Raw genomic sequence first — 27698 nt, forward strand, 5'->3', positions numbered from 1 at the left:
ATTATGGAAAACAGTATGGCGATTCCTCAAGGATCTAGAACTAGATGTACCATATGACCCAGCCATCCCATTACTGGGGATATACCCAAAGGATTATAAATTATGCTGCTATAAAGACACATGCACACGTATGTTTATTGCAGCACTATTCACAATAGCAAAGACTTGGAATCAACCCAAATGTCCATCAGTGACAGATTGGATTAAGAAAATGTGGCACATATACACCATGGAATACTATGCAGCCATAAAAAAGGATGAGTTTGCGTCCTTTGTAGGGACATGGATGCAGCTGGAAACCATCATTCTTAGCAAACTATCACAAGAACAGAAAACCAAACACCGCATGTTCTCACTCATAGGTGGGAACTGAACAATGAGATCACTTGGACTCGGGAAGGGGAACATCACACACCGGGGCCTATCATGGGGAGGGGGGCGGGGGGAGGGATTGCATTGGGAGTTATACCTGATGTAAATGACGAGTTGATGGGTGCAGCACACCAACAAGGCACAAGTATACATATGTAACAAACCTGCACGTTATGCACATGTACCCTACAACTTACAGTATAATAATAATAAATAAATTTAAAAAAAAAATAAATAAATAAAAAAAAATAAAAAAAATAAAGAGAAAAAAAAAAAAAAAAAAAAAAAAAAGAGATAAATTTCTCTGTATCTTAGAAAGTTGGGGAATATGTATATTCTTTGACCTAGTAATCTACTTCTAGGAACATGTTCTACACAAGTGCTCACCCAAGCATGCAAGAATGTACATATATAGATGCCACTGCCTTATTATTTGTAAAAGTGAAATATTGAAATTGTGGTAGGCAGAAAAATGACTCTCGAAGGATATGCATGTACTAAGCCCTGGAACCCATGAATATGTTACCTTATATGGAAAAGGAATTTTATAGATGTGATTAAGGTTAAAGACCCTGAGATGGGGAGAGTATCTTGGATTATCAGGTGGATCCAATTTAATCATTCGAGTCTTTAAAGGTAGAAGATCTTTCCTGGCTAGAGTCAGAGACAGACGGAACTACAGAAGCACAGCGAGAGAGATGCTAAATTGCTAACTTTGAAGATGAAGTGGGGTATGAGCCAAGAAAGTGGGCCGTTTCCAAAAGCAGGAAAAGGCAAGGAAACAGATCCTCTTCTAGCACCTCTAGAAAGGAGTGTACCCCTGACCACACCTTGATTTCAGTGCCATAGGATTTCTGACCTACAGAACTTAAGACAATATATTTGTGTTATCTTAAGCCACTCAGTCTGGTAATTTGTTATGACAACAATAGAAAACTAATTTGGCAACACAGATGCTAAAATATAGGGAAACACTTAAATGATAGCTCACTCCAAATAGCAAGTATCATGAATTCACAACAAAAGGTTCAGGCATTTGTATTTTACTGCCATGAAACATGGAAGAGTGTTGGTGAACTCTTGCTGACTGAAATAAGTAGGAGAACTCAGTGCAGATATTGTATCCTATTTCAGTGAAAAAATATTGTATATGAACGTACTTGAGTGTGGTGTGTGTGTATGTGTTTGTGTGCATGTGTGAATGGAAAAAGATCTATAGCTACCTATTTTGGTGAAAAAATATTACATATGAACGTATTTGAGTATGGTGTGTGTGTGTTTGTGTGCATGTGTGAATGGAAAAAGATCTATAGCTACCTAGTGAAATGTTACCAGTAATTTCAGGACAGGAAGGGTTGTGTGTTTGTGGAAAGGGGGGAATTCACCTTTTACTTTATTCACATAAGTGTTATTCAAAATGTTTAATATATACTATTGTGTAACTTAAAATATGATTTTTTAAATATTGAGGGAAAAAATAGCCATAATAAGGCCAAGTCAATGCTGATTCATTAACAAATAGCCAGAAGACTTTGGTATGTCACCTTGACCAACGATGGCTTACAATTGAGGAGAAAAAAACTTAAAAATTATCTAGTTCTAACACCTTGCTTTAGAGATAAGAAAGCTGGGATCTAATACAGTTCAGTGACTTGCCTGGCCTCACAGAAAGACAAAGAGGCAAAATGGGAAATAAGATAAAGATATTCTGGGTTTTCACTATACCACACAACCACTTACTTGTGTTTGTTACTGAAAGGGAAAAGAAATATATTTTCTCACTCATCACTAGGTTCATGGCTGAGACCCCTGTAACAAAAGGCAGATTAGTAAGAGAAAAGCATACAAGTTGATTTAGTATGTTTTACATGAAACAAGACACTTCATAAAGAAATGAAGACCCAGTGAAATAAGTAAATCTACATTTTTTTAATGCTAGGCTTGATAATGACATAAATAGTTGTAGAGAAGTATGATTGGGCAAAAATGATATGATCTAACGGTAAGAAACTGGGGGAAACAGCAAGGCCTGTTTTTCAGTTTCTTCTCTGTGTCTCCATATATTCAGAGATAAGAATGTTCTTTCTCTTCAGGGTTAGGCAAGGTACTTCTCAGATGAGGGTCATATGACTTGCTTGAGAGGGGGAGTTCAAGGAGAAGGTGAGAGTGATCTTCCTGCTTCTGCAGATTTCTCAAACGCCAAGATGCCATATTTTGAGGTAGCATGTCCTGAACTTCGTCATTACATAGCAAAAGTCATATGCCTGTCACATGATAGGCACTCAGATGAATTGTCCAAAATGTGGCCAATTCTGATTTTAACATTTACCTATAGTGGTCATTATCAGCAAATATGTATCAGATATCAACTAAATATGAGGCAGTGAAGGTGTTAACAATAAAAAGATAATGGTGATGTAGTAGTATTATGAAAAGCATAGACAAAGGAACCTGTAATTATAGGGTAAGAGGAACCATGGTAGAAAGATGCATTAAGTGTAGTGCATACACACACACACACACACACACACACACACACGAACAAATAATGTTTGAGGAAATTAGGGAATTTTTTTACAGAGAAGATAATAATTGAATGAGATCATCAATAAATAGGTGAAGAGAGAATAGGGAACATTGTAGATTCTAACACAGTGGTTGATGTTATTGAATAAAATGGTGGAGGGAATGTCAGCAGTGAGAATGCCACGTGGAAGAGCCTAAAGGCATGAAAGCACAGTCTATTTGAGCAATGGAGGTGGAAGGTAAGGTTGGAGAGCAAAACTGAAGTCAAATTGCCCAGGACCTTCTTGGACTTACCTTGTAGATGATAGGTTGGCATTGGAGGATTTCAGGCAGGTGAGTGAAGTAATGTATGCTTATTAAAGGTAATGATTAAATAATGGACTGGATTTTCACTAAGTGAAACTGGTGACATAATATGACGTAAAATAGCTGGCCTAATAATTTTTCAACTCCAGACTTAATTGAACTAATAATAAGGTGATAATAAAACTTGCAATCCAAACTGAAGCACTTTATAGAGTGAAAGGAGGCATTATTATCAACTATGCAAGGACAATATAAGCAGATTGGAAGGAACCGTCTCCCTCCATGTGAAACAAATTCATGCAGATGTGAAATGATTGGATTTATGGATGATAATTAGCTGGCAGGTGGATATTTGAGGACTCTTATACATAAGGCCAATCCACGGACTCTCATGACTATAGGAAGGATGCTGGGGAACCCCAGAGCCTCTCCATTATAACCTTTACTCATTGCCTTAAACCAGTCTCAAACTTACATTATTTCAATAATGTATTTATTTAGGGCCACAAATCCCCATGCAAACTCCATTTTTAGAGAATTTTTTTTAAGTTGTTAGCTACTTTAGCCCTCATGTAGCAAAGGTTGCTCTTTCTTAAAATTTATCTGTCCTTCCTAAAGAATTAATTGGACTTGAGTGTAGAACCTGGATTTGATCCTGGGTTTGTCTCTCACTCTTTGACCCTTGAACATGTTCATTGGTGTCTTTGAGCATACCTGTAAAATGTTTATCATATGGGTACGTCATAAGAATTAAATAAACAATCAGGGTCAAGTGTTTGACACACAGTAAACACCCAAAAAATAGATATTGTCTTCATTTCATATCTCTTCTTTGGTAAAACAACTTTTGTTTTTTGAGCCACGTTACCTCTCAGTCAATTTGCATTGTATTTGTATCATACCATTTGTCTTACTCTATTTTAATTGCTTTAAAAATTATGTCTCATTTGTTAAGTCAGTTGTTCTCAAGTGGGGACAATTTTACTCCCCCCTTCCCCAGGATATTTAGCAATGTCTGGAGATATTTTGGATTGTCATAACTGGGGAAAAGATACACTGGAACCTAATTAGCAGAGACCAGGGATGCTCTAAATATTCTGTAATGGCTAGGGTAGCCCTCCATAACAAAGAATTATCCAGCTCAAAATGTCAGTAGTGCTGACATTTAGACTACAAGCTTTAGACTATGACTCCATGCAGGTCGTGACCATGTTTGTCTTGCCATGGCCCAGTGCCTAGCCCTGTGATCATTCTATGAGTCTCAGTGTTAATTAGTGGAGTGGATGAATCAGGACGAATGGTTTAGCCATGATCCAACTTGGCATATATTTCTTAACTCCCTTTAGTCAACATGTAGGTTGTTTTCATGGTATCTCAAGCACACAGCTACCTGCTGCTTGCTTGAAGTACAAGGAATAGTAAACCTGAACTCTGAAAGGGACACCATTAAGGAAATATTACCCATAAGGGAACAGGCATCATATATTACCAAAAACACTTCCTTTAAGTTTCTTAATCGAAAGCACCTGCAAGCTTTCACATAGCATATAGAAGTCCTATTTTTTACCTGATTTAAACTATGAAAGAGCATGAGATTAAATTTGGCTCTGGATGCTTACTGAAATGAGAAATGTTTGAGGACCAGTAAGGAAGATGGCTTTACTTTGTTTTATTTATTTATTTACTTACTTGTTATTTAATTATTTTGTCATCCTATAGCTGCTAATTTTTAATAAGAGATGTAAGACTCTTGGAGGAGCTTGAGAAAGCCTGAGGAAGCCAGCCTGGCATTCAGAGCAAGAAAGCTGCTCCTGGGCTTGGGAAATTTCTTTTCTAATTGTCGGATGAGATGGTGCTCTTTCGTTATTCAGACAAACTGATTGATAGGAGTCTTGTGCTGTGAAATACTGAAGAGCTTTCTGAGAAGTTACACAAGAGATTTCTGGAGGCTATCACATCCTCCCTACCTGTCCTTATCTCAGCTGTCTAGGACTCCTTGTAGCCTAATCAGTAATATCATCAAACCTCAACAAACCATTACTCTGGTATTTCCTGTTACACCATATCTTAGTTTGCTAGGGCTACTATAACAAAATACCAAAGACTGGGAAACTTTAAAAAAATTATTTCAACTTTTGTTTTCGATTCAGGGCTACAGTTACAGGTTTATTACATGGATAGATTGTATGATGCTAAAGTTTGGGGTGCAGGTCCCATCATCCAGGTAGTAAACATAGTACTCAGTAGATAGTTTTTCAGTCCTCCCTGGCTTCCTCTCTTTGCACCCTAGTAGTTCCTAGTATCTGTTGTTTCCATCTTTATGTACCAATGTTTAACTCTCACTTATAAGTGAAAACATGTGATTTTTGATATCTGTTTCTGTGTTAATTTGCTTAGGATAATGGCCGCCAGCTGCATCCATGTTGCTGAAAGAACATGATTGTGTTCTTCTTATGGCTGTGCAGTATTCCATGGTGTATATGTACCACATCGTCTTTAACCAATTTGCTGTTCATGGGTACCTAGCTTGATTCCATGTCTTTGCTGTTGTGAATAAGATGGAGACTTTAATAATAGAAATTTATTTTCTCACAGTTCTGGAGACTAGAACACTGAGATGAAGGAGTCAGCAGGGTTGGTTTCTTCTGAGGCCTCTGTCCTTGATTTGGAGAGATGGCTCTCTTCTCCCTCTGCCCTCACACTGTCTTTCCTCTGCGTGTGTGCGTGCGTGTGTGTGTGTGTCTCCCAATCTCGTCTTTAAGGATACCAGTCATATTGGATTAGGGCTGAGCTCATTAGGACTAATGATCTCATTTTAACTTAATCACCATTTTAAAGGTGGTATCCCCCAAATATAGTCACATTCTGAGGTCTTAGCGTTTAGCACTCCACAATGTGAATTTGAGGGTGGGGGAGACAGAGTTCAGCCCACATCACACCTCTACAAGGCTCAACATTACACAGGTGCCCAATAAACACTTACTTGATGGAGTGATCTATTGTTTAAAATGGAATGCGGTGGCAGACCCCCTCAGCCCAGCTGATGTGATTTGCAGCCTGCAGATTCTTCCCCAACCCAGGCAACCACAGATGGACGCCTAATCTTTCTACCCCTGGAGTCTCTGTGCATAAGAAAACAAAATTATGATACTCAGACTGTATTTAATGTTCATTAGGTTGGAAGTTCTTTCTTTGTTTTCCATTTAGCAGACTTTGGTTAATCACAGGAGAAAGGAGGCAAGGGAGAGGAGAGGGTTGGAATAGCCTTGGGAAAGGCATAGGAGGTCCTCTGGAGGGAAAAGGGCCTTCCTAGGAGGTAGGGATTTCTATGGAGCTCTCAGGATGGGGAAGAGAGGGGAAGGGAAGTGTACAGTTTGGTTCTCATAAACCTGACTTTGTGTTTGTCTACACGTAGGTTGTGGGGAGAGGGGTGGATTGCCAGGAAACTTTGAACTTGGCAGCAGTCTGACTTCTGCAAAGGTAATGAAAGGACTTGAACCCATAACATGGTGATCCACCCTCAAGTCAGGCTTATAGCTGGTTTTACTCGGGACTTTTTACTACCTTTTGATTCCTGGTTTCTGGCTTCCCTTTCTGACTTCCTCTAAGTACCGTCTATTTTGTTAGTAGAAATGGGATCTCTGGCCAGTTTTATTCCCTTGGTAGTTCCTGCTTTGGATCCACCACAGCACACTGAAGCTCCAGGGTAAGGTCTGAGCCACTCTTTGCCTTAAACTATAAAAATGTATCTTTTTTTTTTGCCTCTCCCACATCTCAACCATTATTTGATTTTTTCCGCAGTTTTTTGTTTAGACTCATACATATGTCTAATTCCTAAATCCTAAATTCCTGACGAACTGATTTCCTATGGGACCAGAGTTTGTTTTATTTAACTCTTTAAGTTTTCATCTGCCACCCCTCACACAGAGGTTTCCATTTTGCCTTTCTATTCTGTCTGTTTAGGGAACAGCTGTCTGTTTTCCAGAATGACAACCATTTTAGGTCACACCTTCATTAAGAACCTTTTGCCAGCTACTGGACTTAGTAGACATGCCAGCAAACTAGAGAGATGAAGTTCCTAATTGAAGTTTATAGGCTAATGGTAGAAACAGGAGGAAAAAAAAAAAAAAAAAAAAAAAAAACAACGGTAAGTAAATTGTCTATGTAACATCCTTCTTAGTTTTATTAGTGTTTTAGCAGGGAACTTCTGGAGTCATCACAAGTGCGTTACAATTCTCTAATGATTGATAGATCTCTAGACTGCATCATGGTGGAGAGGACATTTAGAAAGGAATGTTTTTCTTGCTGTTCAGACCCAGCTCTGGAGGCTGCTACCTTCTGAGGTGTGTATAAGTGATTAGCAATTCCCTTTGAGGACTCCCCATCAGTGTGGGGCAGACATGGAAAGCCTGCTGCATCTGGCTTTCTAATTTCTGCAAGGCCATCCCTTCCTTGATATGCCAAGTGAGGGTGACTGAAATAGAATCCACTCTTGATGCTTGGGGGATCTCCCTGTTTCTGGCAGTTACAGGTGCTCAGTTTGATTAAAATCATCAGTGAGGTGTGTTCATTACTGATTTCATTTCCCATGCAAAAGACTGAAAAGGAGGAATCAGTCCCCAGCATTTGCTCCCCATCTTTCCCTAGTAGAAGCTACCATGGTTGTCAGAGCTTGAATTCCTCATGACTGGACTAGATAAGTGAAATATCAGGGTCAATGTCTGGTTCTCCTTTTTCATTTGCCTCATATATGAGTTATGTCATAAATGGATTTTAACTTGGTGAAAATTTCACAAGTATTAAATATTACTCAGATGCTCAAAGATTTCCAAATGGCAAGTCTTGGTAAATCCAGATCCAGCCTGTAAAACAATATATTATCCCTAGACATTCCATCCATCTGTCTTCCATTTATCCATAGTTCAGATTCTTGGCACTGTGCCTCTCCTTAGGAAGCTTACTATCACAAGAGGAAAAGATCAGGGTGAGGAATTTGCTTATTGGATACCATTTTCATGCTAGACTCAGAGATAGACATGTTGTATGCATTATCTTATTTTTACCATAATCTTGGGTTAGGCATTATTTTCACTGTTCTGCAGATGAGAACTGAGATTCAGTGAGTTTAGGAAAACTGCCCAGCCTCACACAGCTGAGCAGCTGAGATGTAACCTAAGTCTGTGTCTACTTCAAAAGCTCTTGGAAGGAAGGAAAGGCATGCGGAAGAGCATGAAGGTTGAGGAGGTGGGAAGACTGGAAATTACATTTGCATTGTGATTTTACATAAGAAGATAAAATGAGAAAATATTGATTTATTTATCAAAGCATCCATCTTTCCCCACCCTAAGTCTTAGTGTCATAAGTCTTCTTGGAGACTAAGATGAACCTTGGAGCTAGCGCTATGGCTTTCCATGGCGATGCATGGCCAGATAGGTAGCTCTGGATGCAAATAAGCAGGTTGGTATGAGATTCTGGAAAAGCTAAGATTTTGGAACTTATCTTCCGCAGTCGTCTATGGTCCCATCTCTCATCTATGGCCAAAGGAAACTTGGCCTTAACATTCTTTGACTCCCAAGTCTAATGTCACTACAAGACTTTATTGAGTGCAAGGGAAACTCCTTTTGGGGGCATTGTTCCTGACACTGGGAGATGTGGTCTCATGTGGAGATGATAATAGTTTAAACTCTTATCTACTGGGAGAGTACCTGCTTACAAATAACAGAGAAGGGGGCCAGGCATGGGTGGCTCATGCCTGTAATCCCAGCACTTTGGGAGGCCAAGGCAGGTGGATCAAGAGGTTTGAGACCAGCCTGGCCAACATGGCAAAACCCTGTCTCTATACTAAACCTACAAAAAATTAGCCAGGCATGGTGGTACACCTGTAATCCCAGCTACTGGGGAGGCTGAGGCAGGAGAATCACTTGAACCTGGGAGGCGGAGGTTGCAGTGAGCCAAGATTGTGACACTGCACTCCAGCCTGGGTGACAAGAGCAAAACTCTGTCTCAAATAATAATAATAATAATAATAATAATAATAATAATAATAATAAAAATAACAGAGAAGGAATAATGTCACATGAACTTGCAGTACACACACACACATACTCATTCATTCATATGCACACATATTCAAATGCAAAACATGATCACAACATTTTTATTTTACTCTACTGTGTTGTATATACAATTAACCAATGTATCATCAACAGTTTAGGAGTTATTGTCAACCAATGTATCATCAACAGTTTAGGAGTTATTGTCAACCTGCTCCAATAGTTTCTTATAATCAGTGTTAAAAATCCAGTTTCCATAGGGCCGATGACATAATTAGAAGCAACAATAGTTCATTCCCCTCAGCTTATTCTGAGTGAACAGAGAAACTTCAAGCACTCACCTTTAGCCCTACTCCTGCCTTTTTCATCAGGGCTTGGAAGACAGGGAATAGCTACAGCCATGTATCTGACTACGAGGGATGTGGGGTGAGACCACTCTGTGCCAGCTTTTCCCAAGAAGGCTATTCAGGGCTTTGTCTGAGTGAGATGCCACTGCCTGACATCAGAAAGGAATGATCGGGAAGGGAGTTCTGTGTAGGCTCTGGGGTCAGGGAGAGGCAGGGTTTTATCTTGGCTGTGGAGGATGCTTCAGGATGGGGAAGAGGGTAGAAGTGGGATGTAGGAGATTATTATGGGGTGCTCAGAGAAATTCTTATTGAGGGCTGGGGCATAATTACAAGGGAACAGATAGGTTGGGACCATAGAAAGAGGAACTTGGAAGTGAATTTTCTTAAAATATTAGGAAATCAGCATAGTGTAGACAAGTTTACCAGCGGAAGCTCTGAAATATTTCCTGTATCAGGATCCTGGCTTTTTGTTTTATTTTTGTAAACTTGCAAAAGTTTCTTAAGCTCTTTATGCCTTAGTAAGATCAGCAGTCGCTTTTATCTCTTTGTCCACCGTCTCAGCTAACCTTATTTGATGTCTACAGGTAGATATGACAATAACAGGCAAAGAATTTGGGAAGCTGGTATAGCTTTTTCTTTCTTTGTGAAGGGACTTTTTTGAAATGTTGTTACAGGGTATGCCTAGTCTGTATTGTTTTAGTTTCTCAGAAAGTATGGCTTTTCTCTTCCAATTAAGTGGTTTGATTATGAATCTCGTTTTGTTGTTGTTGTTGTTGTTGTTTTTTAATATAGTGACTAATTCACTGGGAATCAAGCAGAATTGCCTTAATTGTGGATTTTGGTTCTATTTCAGATGTATTTCCAGTAAATGGTTACAAAAATAAGCTCCCAAATTAGGTTAAACAATGCAATTTTGAAGGAAATATGAAAACACAGATTCCTAGGCCACAATTGGAGAGATTGATTAATCAAATGATTAGTTGGTTTGGAACCCATTGAACTATCCTCCTGTTTGAAGAATGTATGTATAATTTTAAAATGTTTATTAAAATGGAAGGTTTCCATGCCCTACCCTAGAGATACTGAAACATAGTATTTTGGGAAAGGGACCAGGAATCTGCATTTGTTATAACTATCTCTTATTAACAGTTTTAAGCCTATGGACTATTGAGTCTAAGACTCTCCTATTTATTTTCTCATTTTTTTTTTTTTTTAGGCACCATTTACCACTGTTTCACCAGCAGCACCCTGAGGACTTAAGTTATGTAAAAGTTTTCATTAGCAGCCATTCACCAGTCTTGCTTTGTTAGAGATGTACTTATGGGAAGAGATGTTTCTCTTCTGGATTTCTAAGCAGACAGGAAGGAACAACTGCGAAACTCTTAGCTTTCCCCAAGGGCTCTGAGGAGGCCTTGGAGGTCAGGAGCCAGCAGTGGAGAATTAAGTCTCTCCCAAGAAGTTCTTCTAATTTTCAATGTTCAGCCTCTTTCACTTACAACTGAAGACTTTGTGTTGTCATAAGGATCCAGTGAAGTGTGAGATATATGCACAATCTGAAAAGGTATAAGCTTCTAGGATTATAACCTAGGCAAAGGTTTTGTTGTGTATATTTTTTGTTTTTGTGTTTTCTTTCCCTACAGCTGGTCTGCAGAGAATACAATGCACTTCTTAAAATTCCATGCAGACCTGGCAAACTTTCAGTTAGATCCCAGCATAGGAAGGAAGATCTCAGTGTCTGACTGAATATAATATGCATTCTCAAGTCTCCCCCTTCATAGACACAGTGTACGCTACAGAGAGCAAAGTGTAATTTTAAGAACCTTGTAATTCTTTACAAATTAACACAGCAGATGGTGTTTATGGGAGCCACATAGTGAGGAATATTTGGGACGATGTGAGACATGTGTTCCAGGGTTTCGGCCTGCTTTCTACATACTTTAGTTTTTAACTGTCATGCTACAAAAATTCCATTTTGCCTCATAAAGTTTTCATTGGTTCCAAGTGTGAGGGAATGCCCCAAGAGATAGTACTAGTATGACAGATTCCGAGCATGCTCAGTGAGGTCCCTGATTCACCTAAGCCCGAGGAGTGCCAGTGACTTGTGCCTTCATGTTCAGGAGGTGGTAGTCTCCTGGGCATTGGTGCTGGGGTTGGGAGCAGCCCGGCCTTCCCCCAGCTTGGACATCAGTTTGGGAAGTCGAGGAAGAGCACAGAGCTTGATAAGTATCGCCCAAAGAAAGCAAAAGACAACATAAGTGGGCTAACAATAAGGTTAGCAGCTCTAGATTGGGGCTTGTTAGTGTGTAAATAGTTAAAATATTTCTTTGAGTGTTTTAACTGTCCGTATAATTAAAAAGAAGACATTATTCTCTGCAAGTTCCCTCATAACGTTAAGAATTAAAGTGCTTGGGACCTGTGTGCTTGCTTTGAAGACAGTGCTGGCATTTTGGAGGGGCACATGAGAGGGAGAAAACACCAAAATAGGGATTGAAAGGTGGTGCTGCCAGAGAGGATGGGAAAAGGTCATTCTCATGGGCTTTGGCAAAGATGAAGAGAGGTCAGAGTTAATTTGGGCAGGCAAAACAGCCCTGGCTCTGGCACTAGAATGGAGATACTTTTGGGATGCCCTGGGAGGCAAAGAGTCCTTGGTGCTCCCAAACCTTGTAGTTCTTCTGCCCACTGTCACCCACATATCTTCCTCACTTTCCTTTGCTGTGGGGCTGGCAACAGGAAAGGTCCCAGGTGTTCTCAAGTACATCCTGTCTCCTTGTTCCATTAAGAGTTCTCATCTCTTAGAAGCACCTTTTTATCAAATCTATTCTCTTTCAGTTCCTACTCTTTTCAAGTTTATCTACTCCTACGACTCACTACTTCGATAAAAGCCATTTACTCTTTGTACTTCTTCCAAGGGTATATACATCTTAATCCTATGCATACAATCAAAGGTTTTGGCTCCTAGAAATTTCCATCTTTTTCCTGCATAGGGAAGGTATTTGAGCAGGGAAGAAAGGGAATGAGTGTATAAAGTGTAGAGAAGGGATGAGAGTAGGCAACAATATGACTCTACCATTGGTGAAGACACAGTGAGACACCAATACCACCTCTGCAACTAGCCTTGTCTCCAAAGATTGGTATCATTTAATTAAGCCAGTAGCTAGAACACTAACTACTCCATTCATAGCCAATACATATTTATATGTACATATCTATACATATTTCTAATTTACTTAGCACCTATTCTGTATAAGGTACTGTGCCAGAAACTTCAGAGTTTCAACGAAATGTAATGGTCTGACACTTTCCCATCCTTGGGCAGTTGTGCCTTTAGTTGGATAAAAATAAATATGCTCATGACAAGTTTCTGAACACTACAGGATAGTAATGATGCAGCTTATATTATTTGTATACCGTGTGACATCGGAAGTTCAATTAACAATGCAAGAGGCTTGCACAATATAGAATTATTTCCTTGGTGAGAGTTGTTCATAAAGAACCAAATAAATGGCAGAGATGGCTATAGGCACACAGAAGAGGCTAGGTTTCTGTGAACTGCGAGGGCAGGGAAGGGGTGATGGAGGAATTAAAACATGAGCTGGCTCTTGATAGAATGATAAATGAGGCACACGGAGGCCAAGGCTGTGGGTCCCCACATAGACATGCTTTCCATAAATTAAGGTAACCCTCTGCCTGAATGTTTTCTGATTTCTGTGAATTCTCAGCAATGTGGACCCAGTTATTGACCTCTTTTCGAGATGGCAGAAAATGCCAGACTCTAGGGATTCTTTAGGTGTTGAAAGCTTTAACTGTAGCTGAGTGGTTTGGGGAATACACACTTAAAAATGAAATGGAACTTTAAATTTCATTGAAATTTATTTATTCCGTTTGGGGGTGTGTGTGTGTGTGTGTATGTGTGTATAAAATCAATGGGAATTTGCACTTTGCCTTGACTACTTTTATCTCAACTGTCAAGATGAAATGGCATCTTTTTTAGCAGTTTGCTCAGTTCATGGTCTCTTTCAGGCTTAGAAGGGATATGTGGTTAATTAACCCCAGCTTTTAGCAATCACCCAAGATCGGGGAGTTGGAACTATGAAAAATGTCTTTTATGCACGGTTGTCTGGCAAGTAATCACTGAGGACTACACCTGTGTTGATAAAATAAATCAAGGAACAAGAATTGTAACCTTACACAGGTGCCAACTACTACCTATGGCTTTGATCAGCAAATTGCGAAGTGGGTGAAATTTATTTTTAGGACTCTATATTTTCCAAATCATCTATCCCTTTCATACCTGCTGCCTATCCCTAGGTGCCTACTTGGACCATCCATCTTTCTATCAATAAACAAGCATTTCCTAACCATGTCTTAAGAGTTTCATCCTGAGTTCTTTGGGAGAAAACCAGGCATGTTCGACCCACAAAAAGCTTGGGTTGTATTTTGCAGCCACACAAAAACTTATTAAGTAACACCAGGTAGTTAGTATACTGTAAATATATGCACTGTTTGGCACACTACCTACATGAAAGATGTGGTCAGAGATGGGAGATTTTTAGCTTTTCTTTGAAGGATGAGTACAACTTCGCTAGGTGAGTTAGAAGGGGAAAGGCCCCTTCCAGCCAGACACCAATATGAGCCCATAAAGAAGCAGGACATTTGTGAGTTGTTGGGAAAATACAAATAGATTAGAATTGGACCATTATGAGGGGGAGACCATATTCTGGACCCCTAACATACAGGCCCAAGAAAAAACAGAATTACCATTCAGCCCAGCAATTCCATTACTTAGGTATATACCCAAAGGAATATAAATCATTCTACCATAAAGACACATTTACAAATTTGTTTATTGCAGCACTATTCACAATAGCAAAGACATGGACTCAACCTAAATGACCATCAATGGTAGACTGGATAAAGAAAATGTGTCACATATACCATGAAACATTATGCAGCCACAAAAAAGAACAAGATCATGTTCTTTGCAGCAACGTGGATGGAGCTGGAGACCATTATCCTAAGCAAAGGAATGCAGGAACAGACAACCACATACCACATGTTCTTACTTACAAATAGGAGCTAAATGACAAGAACACATGGACACAAAGAGGGGAACAACAGGCGCTGGAGTCTACTTAAGGGTGGAGGGTGGGAAGAAGGAGCAGATCTGAAAAAATATCTATCAGGTACTATGCTTAGTACCTAGTGACAAAATACTTTTTTATGTAGGTAAACTCATGTCACAAAATATCTGCACTGTTTGGCACACTACCTGCATGAAGGATTTGGTGTGACACATAATATGTGTGACACAAAGTGTGTCACGCAAAATCCTTGTGACATGAGTTTACCTGTATAAGAAACCTGGCACATGGTATCCCCAAACCTAAAAGCTAAAAGAAAAACAAAAAGATTAAAAAAAAAAAAAGGAAATAGGACTTCAGTAAAATCTAAATAAGAATTGAATACTGAGCTGAGGAAATTAAAGCTTGTTCTTAGCAGGCCATAATGAGGATGATGAGGGAATGCAATCAACAAAGGATGCTGTGGCATTCCAGATCTCCACTGCAGTGGATGGGTGTCGTGGAAAGAGAGATTTGAGGAACAGTATGAATCCTTATAGACTTTTTGACGGGCAGTTTCTCAAGGTTAGTGACCAACTGGATTTAGGGGAGAAATACAATATTAAGAATTAGAGCTGGGTCGGTGATTAGTGCTGGGGAAAACGCTGTGAATGAAACTAGATGCCCTGCCAAGACATGAACTCCCCAGACAGTTCTCCAGACCTTGCCTGAGGTCTGCCCGGATCCCCACCACTATACTTTCCAGTTATTGTGACTTAGTATTTTAAGATCCCTGATTTAATAAGACCCTTTTCTTTGTAAGTGACAGAAATGCCATATGAATAAACATGGAGGCATTTATTAACTCATGGCACCAGGTAACCCATGGATAGAAACTTATGGCTTTAGGTGCAACTAGATTCAGGAGGCCAAGTGTTTCATCCATTGACTTAGAAAAATTTACTGTAATTTTTTAAATTTTTCTGATCTAAAAATTAGAAAAATTTACTGAAAACCTGTTACATTCCAGGTACACCTCCAGGCTCTAAGGATATAATGACAAGCAAAACAATGATTTTGTAGGTTAATGTGTTTTATATACCAAATGTTTGTGTCCCCTCAAAATTCAAATGTTGAAACCTCCAAAGTGATGGTATTTGGAGGTGGAGGACTTTGATAAGTGATTATGTCATGAAAGTGGAGGTCTCCCAAATGGGATTAGTGGAGGCCTTTGATAAGTGATTATGTCATGAGGGTGGAGATCTCCCCAATGGGATTAGTGCCCTTATAAAGGAGACCCCAGAGGACTCCCTTGCCCCCTTGGCCATGTGAACACACAAAAAGAAGACAGCCTTCATGGACTAAGAAGTGGGCCCTCACCAGACATGGAGGTCTGCCAGTGCTTTAATCTAGGACTTCCCAGTCTCCAGAAATGTGAGAAATATATTCCTGTTGTCATAAGCCACCCAGTCTATGATACTTTTGTTATAGCAGCTCAAATGAGTTATTAATAAAAGAGCACATAATGGAAAATATGAACCATTTTGATTTTACTCCAAAAGCTGACTTCTCTTTTCTTCTCCTCCTTCTTCTTCCCTTAAATTTCTTTTTCTCCAATTCCTCATCCCTTTCTTGCCACAGTTTCTCTCACAACCTCTGCCTCCTGTCTCTGTCTTTCTCTGTCTTCCTCTGCCCCTCTTTCTCCCCCTCCTTCTTTCAGCTATGCTTTTCTTTTTGTGGGGTCTATTTTTGGAGACTCCCTAAGTAGTTCAAGGTTTGTCTACTACCAGTTTATCAATCTCAGTGGAAAAATATGTCTCCTTCCTAATAATTCTACCTACAACCTATGATTCTACTGCTGATTCTCACTGGTTTGGATGATATTATCAGTTTGTTCCCTGTCCACAGAGTCTTAGTTGGGAGTTAGCATGGCTGCTACTGAAATAGCGTGGATGGGTTGATGTTGGGATAAGAACAGGGGTTGATCTCTCTGAGCCAGTCCTGCTTTGCACATTGTCTGAGGCATATCCTGATATTGCTCTACTATTGGGCAGGGCCTGGTAGTCTCACCAATATTACCATATTCTTACGTTATATATTGATGATTATTTCCTTGAAAACGGATGCAGTCTGGCAGATAAGAGTCAGAGATACATCAGTGTTTCCCTTTCCACCTTTACCTCCTTCCCATCCCCTCCACCACCTCAGAGACCAAGAAAGCTGGGTTGTGATGTGATCAGAGTATCTTGATTATAGATTTGCTTTGTGGCCACTGTTCAACTTTCATCCATTCTAAAGAGATACTGCCTGTTTCTTTTCCAAGAGAAATGTCCTTAGCTAGTGAAAACGTATATTTAGAAAGGTCCACATGCTCCAACTATGATTTATACATAATATAAAGATATTATGAAATGTTCAAGGTTCTATAAATAATGGTGCTATTTGTAATAGGGATATGATTTCTATATCCAGGGTTTGAGGGTAGGTGGGCAACCCTCCAAAAATGATAGTGTGACTGTTGGATCAATAGATCATTTTTTTTTCTCCCTCCTGTTGTCTAAATCATAGGTTTAAATGACAGCAAAATGTGTTGGAGATAGAGTGCATGGCATATTATTGCTCTCTGGCATTCTGATGATTTTGACTTCCATTTCTTTCAAATGACAACAATTTGAAGACTGGGCATTTGATTAGCTCCTGAAACATCCAATATATTAGAGTCACAGCTACACAATATTTTGAAGATTCCTTATACATTCAGTCATGTCTGCAGGTCCCTTCAAGGGAAAGGAAGGAAGTGATGAACATCTACCTTCTTACAACCATGTCCCACATATTAATATAGTACCCTGAAACATGGTTGATGTGTACCCATGGATCCAGTGGAAGCACCAAGATGGTCAATTTATATTCCCAGGGCTTCCATGAGAGACCCCCCAGAACTGGATTGTGTGTTTATAGTAGGATGAGCGGCTGGGACGGGAACAGTCTTTAAAGAAATACTCATTTTCTGGAAGGCCGAGGCAGGTGGATCACGAGGTCAGGAGATTGAGACCATCTTGGCTAACATGGTGAAACCCCGTCTCTACTAAAAATACAAAAAACTTAGCCGGACGTGGTGGTGGGCGCCTGTAGTCCCAGCTACTCAGGAGGCTGAGGCAGGAGAATGGTGTGAACCCAGGAGGCGGAACTTGCACAGAGCAAAGATTGCAACACTGCACTTCAGCCTGGGCAATAGAGCAAGACTCCGTCTCAAAAGAAAAAAAAAAAGAAATGCTCCTATTCAGAGATTTATAAATTAATAATTTTTGTTTCTTTTTGTTTTATAAGTTAGGGAGTCAGTATCAGTTGTGTATTATTCAGCATGTTGACATAAATCCATTACAAACATCTTCAGAATTTCAGAAAGGGTGATGGGTATTCATATAGGGAGAGAGTGGGGTGGGGATCCTTGTCCAAAGTGGGCCAAAAGAGGGGCCTTTATTTTTGCAAAGGGGCAAAGAGCAGTGTTATTAAAAAGAAATTGTTGAAATAAAATATCATTCTTTTTCTAAAGATTAATTGTAAAAACAGAAATTTCTGTTAATGGCTTAATCCTTCTGTTTAAGGACAAACTGGAAATATAAAGGTCTTCAAGATAATATCTGATACTTTAGCAAACTGGACTTGAATTTAAAAACAGAGGATGGGAGAATAAAGGATCTCCTATTACAAATCCAAGTCAGGAAATTTATTCCCTTCACTCTCATCAATTCAAGCCATGGATCTACCCCAGATGTGTTTTGTAAAATAGTTCTCAAAGACTAAAACAAATAAAATTTAATAAACATGCATCTCCCTAGCACAACAGATGGCAACTAGGGAAGGTGCCCACAGCAATGTGGAGAGTACTCCCGCCTGGCTTCTTTTTTTAATAACGATATTTATTAAATGGCTATGTCTATTGCACACTCATTCTCTGCAGGTAAAGGTAAAGAAGAAAAGTGAGGAGCAGGTTCCAAAAAAGGCATATAAGATCTGTGGACAAAAAGCGGCAGAGGAAATACACCTCAAAGTGAGATTTTACTGGTAGCCTTTGAAGAGAAACACATGAAACTATAAAATCACAGAATCCTGAAATTTTAGAGAAGGGAGATTGTTTAGATATGGAATGGAAAAAGCCCTGGCTGGGAGTCTGGAGGTGCTGGTCAGATATTAATGAGCCAAGTGATCATAATCAGTCACTTCATATCTCTAGACCTTGCTCTCCTTATCTTTGAGGAGAATGAAGGGGTGGGCAAGGAAAGACAGCTAACATTAACTGAGTTAACTCTGCTGGTTAGGTATTGGCTAAACCCGTTACACAGCCTATGTCTTTTTATGCTCCTAATAATTATATAAAGCAAGCACTTAGCTATGTTTTAGAGATGAGAAAAACTTCAACTGCATGTCAATCCCCGGCCCTTTCTGCAGTGTTACGATTGTTTCCCTCTAACAGGGAAGTATAGTTACAGGTGCTTGATGGTTTTTCTGCTTCTCATATTTCACAATTTCATAACTCATCTCTGGCCCTTTCATTCTACAGATGATAAGTCTGGAGTCTAGAGATGTTGCCAGGTCACTTAGGTGGTTACTGGGAGAGTGGTTACAACTAATTGGCTTTCGTTTCCTTTTGTTCAGCAAAAACAGGGAATAATTGGATGACTGACTTAACGCCACACATTTTGCTTTTATTATTAGGTGATGATGTCAATACTTAGATCTGCTTTCACTTCCGTTTGTTAAAGTATTTTTAATGTGTAGAGCCTGGAGGGTCAGGGATGGAGAGCTAGGTGAGGCTTCCGGTAGACTCCTAGGGAACCAGGATGTGCTCGTGATGATCAAATCCTTAGTTACGAGACAAAATATCTCCCAGGACCTACTATGTAAAAGACTGAACTGGAGATTCTGCCCCTCATTTCACCTCTTAGAAATATCTCAGACTAGCTGTATATTTAAAATGAACTGCCTCAAATATTCCTTCTTTAAAGGGAGAGAAATTTTTCTTTAGGGATACCAGTTTTTGGCAAGGTTTTTGTACATTATCTGCCTGGATGGAGAAAGCAGAAGGACAGGTGATCCAAAAATAGTTTCTATGTACTGTCTAAATCAATTCTTTCATTTCTTTTCCACAGAAAAAATACTTTCCTAATTACACTGAATAGTCTTAATGTCTTTTATTGTTTCTAGCACAGTAACATTGTGATTGATTGTCCTGCTAACCTTGTAAAGAAGACAGAGCATATATTATGCTATCTATTGTGCTTATGACAAAACTCAGACTTGAAAAAAAAAATGGGGTAAATGCTTAGTTCAGGATCATGGAGGCTACCAATAGGGAGCTGACACTAGGAGGCAAGTCTCTGCTTCTCTCTTCCTCCCTCCTCACTATCCCCCATTGCTCTCTCCCTCTCTCCTCTCCTCTTCCTCCCTCTCTCTGTGTCTCTGTCTCTTTTTCTCTCCCTCTTTTCCTCTCTCTGTCTCACTCTCAGTAGCTGGCTTCCTGTCCAGTTTAAACTGATGAATTTAAAATTATGGCCACATTTAGACATACAGAGCTGAGGAAAGTAGGACATAATGGCTTCCAAGTCCCCATTTGCTGTGCAAAGCTGAGCTACTATTGTTATTCCTGCACAAATACCTCATTTTTTAAAATTGGAGATAAGAAAGGGACAGTGAATTGACTATCCCATCCAGTGGCCCAAAATTCCTAAATCCTAGTCCTTGTTTTAACATTCCCCAGCCTTCATGTATAGTGACAACAAATATGGCACCCAAGTCAACTGCATTTCTGAATTGTTTTCAGCCAAGGACTTTCAGGCTAGAGAAACCCAGGATCACAAATATTACACAAATAGCATCCGAACAAAAGTGAAATGGAATGACTAACGTTACCAGAGATTATCTGGGCTTGTGGATCAAAATAAAGTTAATAGTAATCACCAGTGAATTGACTATCCCATCCAGTGGCCCAAAATTCCTAAATCCTAGTCCTTGTTTTAACATTCCCCAGCCTTCATGTATAGTGACAACAAATATGGCACCCAAGTCAACTGCATTTCTGAATTGTTTTCAGCCAAGGACTTTCAGGCTAGAGAAACCCAGGATCACAAATATTACACAAATAGCATCCGAACAAAAGTGAAATGGAATGACTAACGTTACCAGAGATTATCTGGGCTTGTAGATCAAAATAAAGTTAATAGTAATCACACTATAAAAAAAGTTATTATAAAAATAATTTATCTCTGTAGCTAATCAAACTGATCTCTTCACATCATGGAGAAAAAGCTGGTTTGTTTCACTCACTGCCTTCCCAGAACCATCTTGCCTTCTTGCCTACATGACTTTCTTTTTGCCAGTCAAAGTGCCTCTCTCTTTCCTATTCTAATCTTACACAAGGCTTAAGGTCGAGTGAATTTTCTCTTTCCTCTGTGAGATTTCTTGACTTCCCAAATGCAACATCTTCTCCTTCTTCTGAGCAACTCAGTTGTTGAACATGCTAATATCTCTGCACAGTTTTTGGTATTGTTAGTCTTGTGTACTGGTCTATTCCCCTGTATCAGGAGCTCTTTGATGGTGAAAATCGTGGCTATCACTTTTCATGTGTTCCCCGCAGTGACCAACAGGATACCTCACATCTAAGGGATATGTGTTTTACAGTTCCAGAATATTGATGCCAGAAGGGATACAGATCCCACATGTTGCCCATCTGCTCACAGAATGGGGCAACCAAGCCTCCCACATGTGTCTGTAACAACCGCAATTACAATCTTGAACATGGCTCTTTCCCCTGGGGGTAGGATTGTCAGATTTAGCACATAAAAAGACAGGATGCCCAGTTAATGTGAATTTTAGGTAAACAATAATTTTTGAAGAATAAATATATCCCCCCATTGTTTTTTAAGTTTAAAAGTTTAAAATGTCATCTGATGCTGCATTTGCACGACTCACCTTGTTCGCCCTACCCTAATCCTAGCCCTATTGGATTCTGTCTTTATTTCAATTTTTGATATTTTATTTTCAACATGGATTTCTTTGCATTAGTTTTGATTTTAAAAATATTACATTAGGTCAGGCGTGGTGGCTCATGCCTGTAATCCCAGCACTTAGGGAGGCTGAGGCAGGTGGATCACAAGGTCAGGAGTTTGAGACCAGCCTGGTCAATATGGTGAAACCCCATCTCTACTAAAAATACAAAAAAATTAGCCAGACATGGTGGCACGTGCCTGTAATCCCAGCTACTTGGGAGGCTGAGGCAGGAGAATTGCTTGAACCCGGGAAGCAGAGGTTGCAGTGAGCCGAGATTGCGCCACTGCACTCCAGCCTGGGTGACAGAGCAAGACTCTGTCTAAAGAAAAAAAAAAGTATATATTACATTAAAATATTATTTGTCTTGATGACTGAGTTCCTTGGTGCCACCTTAAATTTTACATCTAAAGTATACTCCCTCTCTCCCTCTTCACTCTCTTCACACCTGTCCCAGGCCCATTTGATCCTCATTCTTCTTATCTGAAAAACGGTTACATAGATAGAGCACTGGCAGGATGGAATAAGCCCAGAGTCTGCCATTTACATGCACTCAGTAATTATTTTGTGTATCTAAAGTGGCTCCATTTTTTTCTTTTTACTTTGAAAAGTTTAGTAATCGACCCTCCGTCTGTTGTAACCACATTTTAAACTAAACTCATAACTTAACTTTCGAAAGTAAGTTTTTCTTATTCTAATAAATGAAAAGGCCATAGGAAATTATGATTTTCAGAATGATCATGGTCCAGAGCTCCACAAAGGTGCCCTGTATTTTGATGGCTGACAACCTATTTGCAAGGAGAACCAAACAGAAAAGGAATAGCCTTTGACTGTTGAATTTGTGGCAGATCTGAACTTGGAGAGGCAGAGCATTGAAATTACACTCACTGCACAACCACATTCCCTTGAAAGATAGAGCAGCACATTTTTCTCCTCCATATACTTTTGTTTTCTTGGAGCTATTTGCAGGCTGATATTTCAAAGTTGTAAAATGTTAGCCACTGTATTTTAAGCTCTTTCTACTTACAAACCTTAGTGTCTACATCTGAAAGTGAGTGTATGAGTTTAGGGAGTGGGAAAGGATGATGGGGAATTGTAAGATTTTAGAAGACTAAAAATATATGCACATATGTCTTGGTTTGGGCTTTTTAATGAAAACCCTATAGGACTGTGTATCAGACATTTGTTCAGAAAAAATAGTTAATTAAGCAAGTGGCGGAGAAGAGTGACTACTTTAAACCCAGCTATGGAGAGCTGGTATGTATGTATCAGCTTTATGTGTCCTGGATTTTGTCATGGAAACAGAACATTTAGAAACCTGTTGGATGGTAATTCTTATGCATTGCCAATTCATGTTATCCTATTAGGCACAACTTAAGATCTGGGATCTCATTTTCCTCATATCAGCAAATTACTACAGAGACCTACATGATTTTACAGAGACTGAGTAGGCCACAAGAATTGACTTGCCACTAGCATAATAAATCAATCAATCTGTAGTGTTTGACTAAAATTTAGATAATTTAATCGATTTGACAAGGTTTTTGAAAACATTTATCTTTTAAGGGGAAGATAATTGTCATCCGTAAAGTCTATAGAGCTTTTCATCCATGGGAATCTTGTTGCTCTTTTAAAAAGACAATGGGGATTCTTTTTTGTTCAGTTTTAATTGTTTTTCTGTACCCACCAAAAAAAAGGAGAAAAAGCAAAGAAATAGGAAACTAGTGAAACTTTCAAGTGAATAATTTATTGAAGAACACTTTTTTTTCTCTACCTCTGCCTGTTATAGTCATAAGGGAAATTTTCCTCATGACCTCAAGCTGTGGGTTGCTTATTATCATTTTTAGCATTTCACTACATGACAGAGCAGAGATTAGCAATACTGTATTTTCTAGTAAAGCATCTCTTTTGAATTTGATACAGAAGTTGCAGTATGGCTTAAAAAATATTGGTATAAAATTCTGAATTTTGGTGATTTACTTAAAATCCTTTTCGATTCAGTTTTTATTATCTCAATTATCTTCTATTCAGAAATGTGCCTACACAATATAGACACACAAAGCATTTTTATTTGAAGGCAAAACCAAAACTTCCTTGTTATATTTACTTAACTGCTAAGCATCTGGAGGAGGGATGAAAACACAGATTTGTATGGAGCTGAATATGGACATATGTGTAACCATCCTGACAATGTATTGGTTTTTATCGATTTTAATTATTATTTTGGGAAAAATCAACTTTAGAGACCAAATCATGTTATAGTTATATATTCAAAATAATCTTTTTAAAAATTGTTTGAATTTAACATCTCATGTTTTCCTGATTTATTTTTTTACTTTTAGTATCTCTAACATTGAATATGCTAAACCAGAAATTATTTCTCTTTTCTTAATAGACTGGAAGGAAAGAAAAAGGAGATCCTCTCAACATTGCGATTGATAAGATGACTAAGAAAACAAGAGATCTAAGGAGACAGGTACTATTTTTTATTTTTACTTTAAGTCCGTGATATTTAATAGTGGTTTCCAACAATATCCTTTTCCAGGGTGTCTTCTTGGAGATGATGATGAGGTTGTTATTCTTTATAACATCTACATAATCAAAAAGATCCCATTTTATCGGCAAGGTAGAGATTGCTGGACAGAGATGAGCCTGTTGCAAGCAAGGAAACAGTTACTGAGCAGGTGGCTTCTCACTGCCTAGATCCAGTCTGTCCCGGTGGAGACTGGATGAGTTCACTACTTCTACATCTGGTCTTTAGTTTTCCAAATCCAGGTATGCCAAGAGCCTGTGTCTGATCTTTGCTGGTTCTTACTTATCAAACTCCCGGGAATTTAGTGATAAACCAGAATGCTAATGGTTAATGAGAAATACAACTCTTAATCTAATGGGTTAATTAAGGTCTCTTGGCCAGTGTATTCCCTTGGGAACATAAATCTAGGAGAAATTTTGCTTATCGGATGGTTGTTTGGGAAGCAGGGAATAAAATGCCTAATGACATCATTAGTTTGATGGGTCTGTTTTTCTTAATGGGGAGAAATCTCCAGTCAGGGCCCTTTTTTCTCCTTGAAAGTGTTGTATGAACACTGGTAAATGTTGCCTTAGAATCCTGATATTATATGTGGCCATGATGAACTCCTCTTTCTTTGGTAGTAGTATTTCTCTGAAAGAGATTCTACCACCCACTGAGTTATAATAAAACCCCCTCTTCTTGATTCCTGCCCAGGAGGGCAGAATCCTGTCTCCTGCTGTAGCTTTGGCTATGTCCATCTCATTCACTAATTGTTGATTGTGACAGCCAGCTAAAACCAACCACTGCCATGGCAGCACCTGCTGTATTTTCTACAGCTGAAACAATTGGTTTAGCATGGCCACATCCAGCATTTGCTCCTGCAGTGTGTTAAGTACAAACAAAATTAGCAAGAGGCCTGGGCAAGAATGGCCAAGTAGAAACTTGGAAATGATTTGAATGAGAGGAACCCACCACTTTTGACTGCTGGGGAGCTTCTTAGCTTTTATCCAGATGTCACCTGAAGGTGTAGACACACTTGATCTGGTGTCCTTCAGAGGATATCACAATTATTTATGGAATATGAATATTCTAGCTCACCAGCTAACAAACCTTTTGGGGGAAACATTCCCTTTTACTTTACTTCAAATAAGGCAGAATACAACATTGTCCTTTTAGGTATTAGTAACTAACAGCAAATGAATATATGGCCAGGTTTCTATCTCTTTGCTGTCTTAGACCATCTCTACATATCACCATTTAATATGAAATGATATGGGTGGCAGGAAGTGGAATGGAGGTTAGTTAAAAACACTGAATCAGATACCAGAGCCCTTGGTTTTAGTGTTAGCTCTGCCACTAAACTGGCAGTGTGACTGTTGATCTTTCATCTCTTGGTCTTACAAAAGTAAGGAGCCAAACTAGATCTGTAAACTCTTTTTTTTTAAAAAAAAAAAAAAAGCTGTATAAGATTGTATGAGTCTAAGGGAAATTCTCATTCCTATGTCAGAGGTCCCAATGACTGATAATCACAGATTTTTAAAAGCAGTGGGAGGACATCTCCAGGTCTTGCCTTTGGCTAGATTGTCAACCAGGTAAAATTCATGAACTGGGTCCTCCCATCTTCCTGATCCCTTGGTCTCAGCAGTGATTACATTTTTTACATTCAAGAACAAGCCCGCTCAGCTCTTTTCAATCATGGACTACTCATAGCAGGATTATTATTATTATTACTATAAAGGAATGAAACAGTAATTTGTACTCTCATGTTACAATTCCTGGAAAGGGTTGACTCTTTTTAGCAGAGGACAGTGGTAAAATTTGAAGGTGAAAAATTATGGTGGAATTTTAAATGCTTAGGTGACAAGCTCCTTGGAGAGCTTCCTGTGGCAGTGGAAGGAGTGTGTCCTTCCCTGAAATTATTCCATGTATCTTATTATTTTTCCTTACCTTTCTTCAAAATATAGAGGAATAAGGATAAAAAGGGAATTGTTTCATGGTATTAAGATCCCACAGTTATGGCACAATTTCACACCGTATCCATGAATTTGGTTGAAACATCTTTCTCTTCTCCAATCTGCCTTTCTAAAACGACGATGGTCCCCATCTGTCAGTTTCATCCCTACCCATATGTTGAGATATTTTTGTCTTTCTTTTCATCTCCTCTGCCTCCCCATGTACACCTGTAGTGGCACAAAAGCTTCTGTGATCTAAATTGAAGCTACCTAGCACTTGAGCAGATGGAACATGCAATGACTAATTTGTTTGGCCCAGGTAGGTCATAAGCTTAGATTTGGGTAACTAGTAATTAGATTAACAAGGTGTTACCTGGGTCTCTAATAGCCCCTCCACAATAGTGGCTCAGAGAATGCTAATGGCTCAAACAAATGTATACTGCTGACATATTTTCTGTTCTTAATTACAGACAAATGTATGCTAGAACAGATTCTAAAAGAGAACACTCAGTGATCATGTCCACTTCCCTGTACACATGTAGAGATCAAATCTCATAGGGAAAAAAAGGTGAAATCAAAGATTTTAGTTTATTAAAAAATATTTTCAGTGACATTCATGATGTCCCACTCTTTCAGTCTCCTGCCTCCTCCTTATTGCCCTAAGTTTGGGCAGTGATTTTCAGAAGGGTGACCCTGGAGCCTTGAAAAGTTTTAGCCACCGAATTGAAAAGAAATAAAGTCAATCATGATCATTATTTTGGACTTTCCTAATGAAAGAAAGTGGAATTAGACTGTAGATACTTAAAGAAATCAAGATTAATTTTGGTTTAAGTGGAATTTTCAGGTAAGTAGAACTCCTCTCTTGAAGCAACATATCCCAAGGAACTGGGGCATTATAAATGGTGAAAATATCATTTAAAACTGATTAACATGAATCCATCTTACCAGTCAAACCCATGACAGGGGGCAGTGGTAGAGCAGAATCCTCCTAAGGAATATTTTCTTTAGAATGAAAAATGGGCCGGGCGAGGTGCCTCACGCCTGTAATCCCAGCACTTTGGGAGGCCGAGGTGGGTGGATCACGAGGTCAGCAGATCGAGAACATCCTGGCTAACACGGTGAAACCCTGTCTATACTAAAAATACAAAAAAATTAGCTGGGCATGGTGGCAGGCGCCTGTAGTCCCAGCTACTCGGGAGGCTGGGGCAGGAGAATGGCGTGAACCCGGAAGGCGGAGCTTACAGTGAGCTGAGATGGCGCCACTGTACTCCAGCCTGGGTGACAGATCGAGACTCCGTCTCAAAAAAAAAAAAAAAAAAAAAAAAAAAGAATCAAAAATGGATTTAGGGGATGCTAACTCCCAGCTTTAAGCATTGTGTTCTCATTTTAGAGCTGTGGGCATAGCAGACCCCGCGTCTGAGCTATTGTCACTGCTGTGATTCTGGAATCAGCCCAGTGTGGAAACAATAGCTCTTGGCTGATGCCCCTTCTGGGTGCCTAGTGGCCCACATGGTCCATCCATC

At 39.3% G+C, this 27698-nt stretch overlaps 1 protein-coding gene across 8 annotated transcripts in view; it reads left to right on the top strand.

Annotated features, from left to right (window-relative positions):
• Nucleotides 1–27698, top strand: part of CTNNA2 (catenin alpha 2) — a 1475417-nt gene that overhangs the window by 1191124 nt on the left and 256595 nt on the right. For all 8 annotated transcript variants that reach the window (XM_025354028.1, XM_025354027.1, XM_025354025.1 and 5 more), the window contains one exon: nt 24107–24187. In XM_025354028.1, coding sequence (XP_025209813.1) covers nt 24107–24187 — 81 coding nt within the window. The remainder of the gene's footprint in view (nt 1–24106; nt 24188–27698) is intronic.

This window comes from Theropithecus gelada, chromosome 13, assembly GCF_003255815.1.
Source record: "Theropithecus gelada isolate Dixy chromosome 13, Tgel_1.0, whole genome shotgun sequence".
NCBI classification, from domain to species: Eukaryota; Metazoa; Chordata; class Mammalia; order Primates; family Cercopithecidae; genus Theropithecus; species Theropithecus gelada.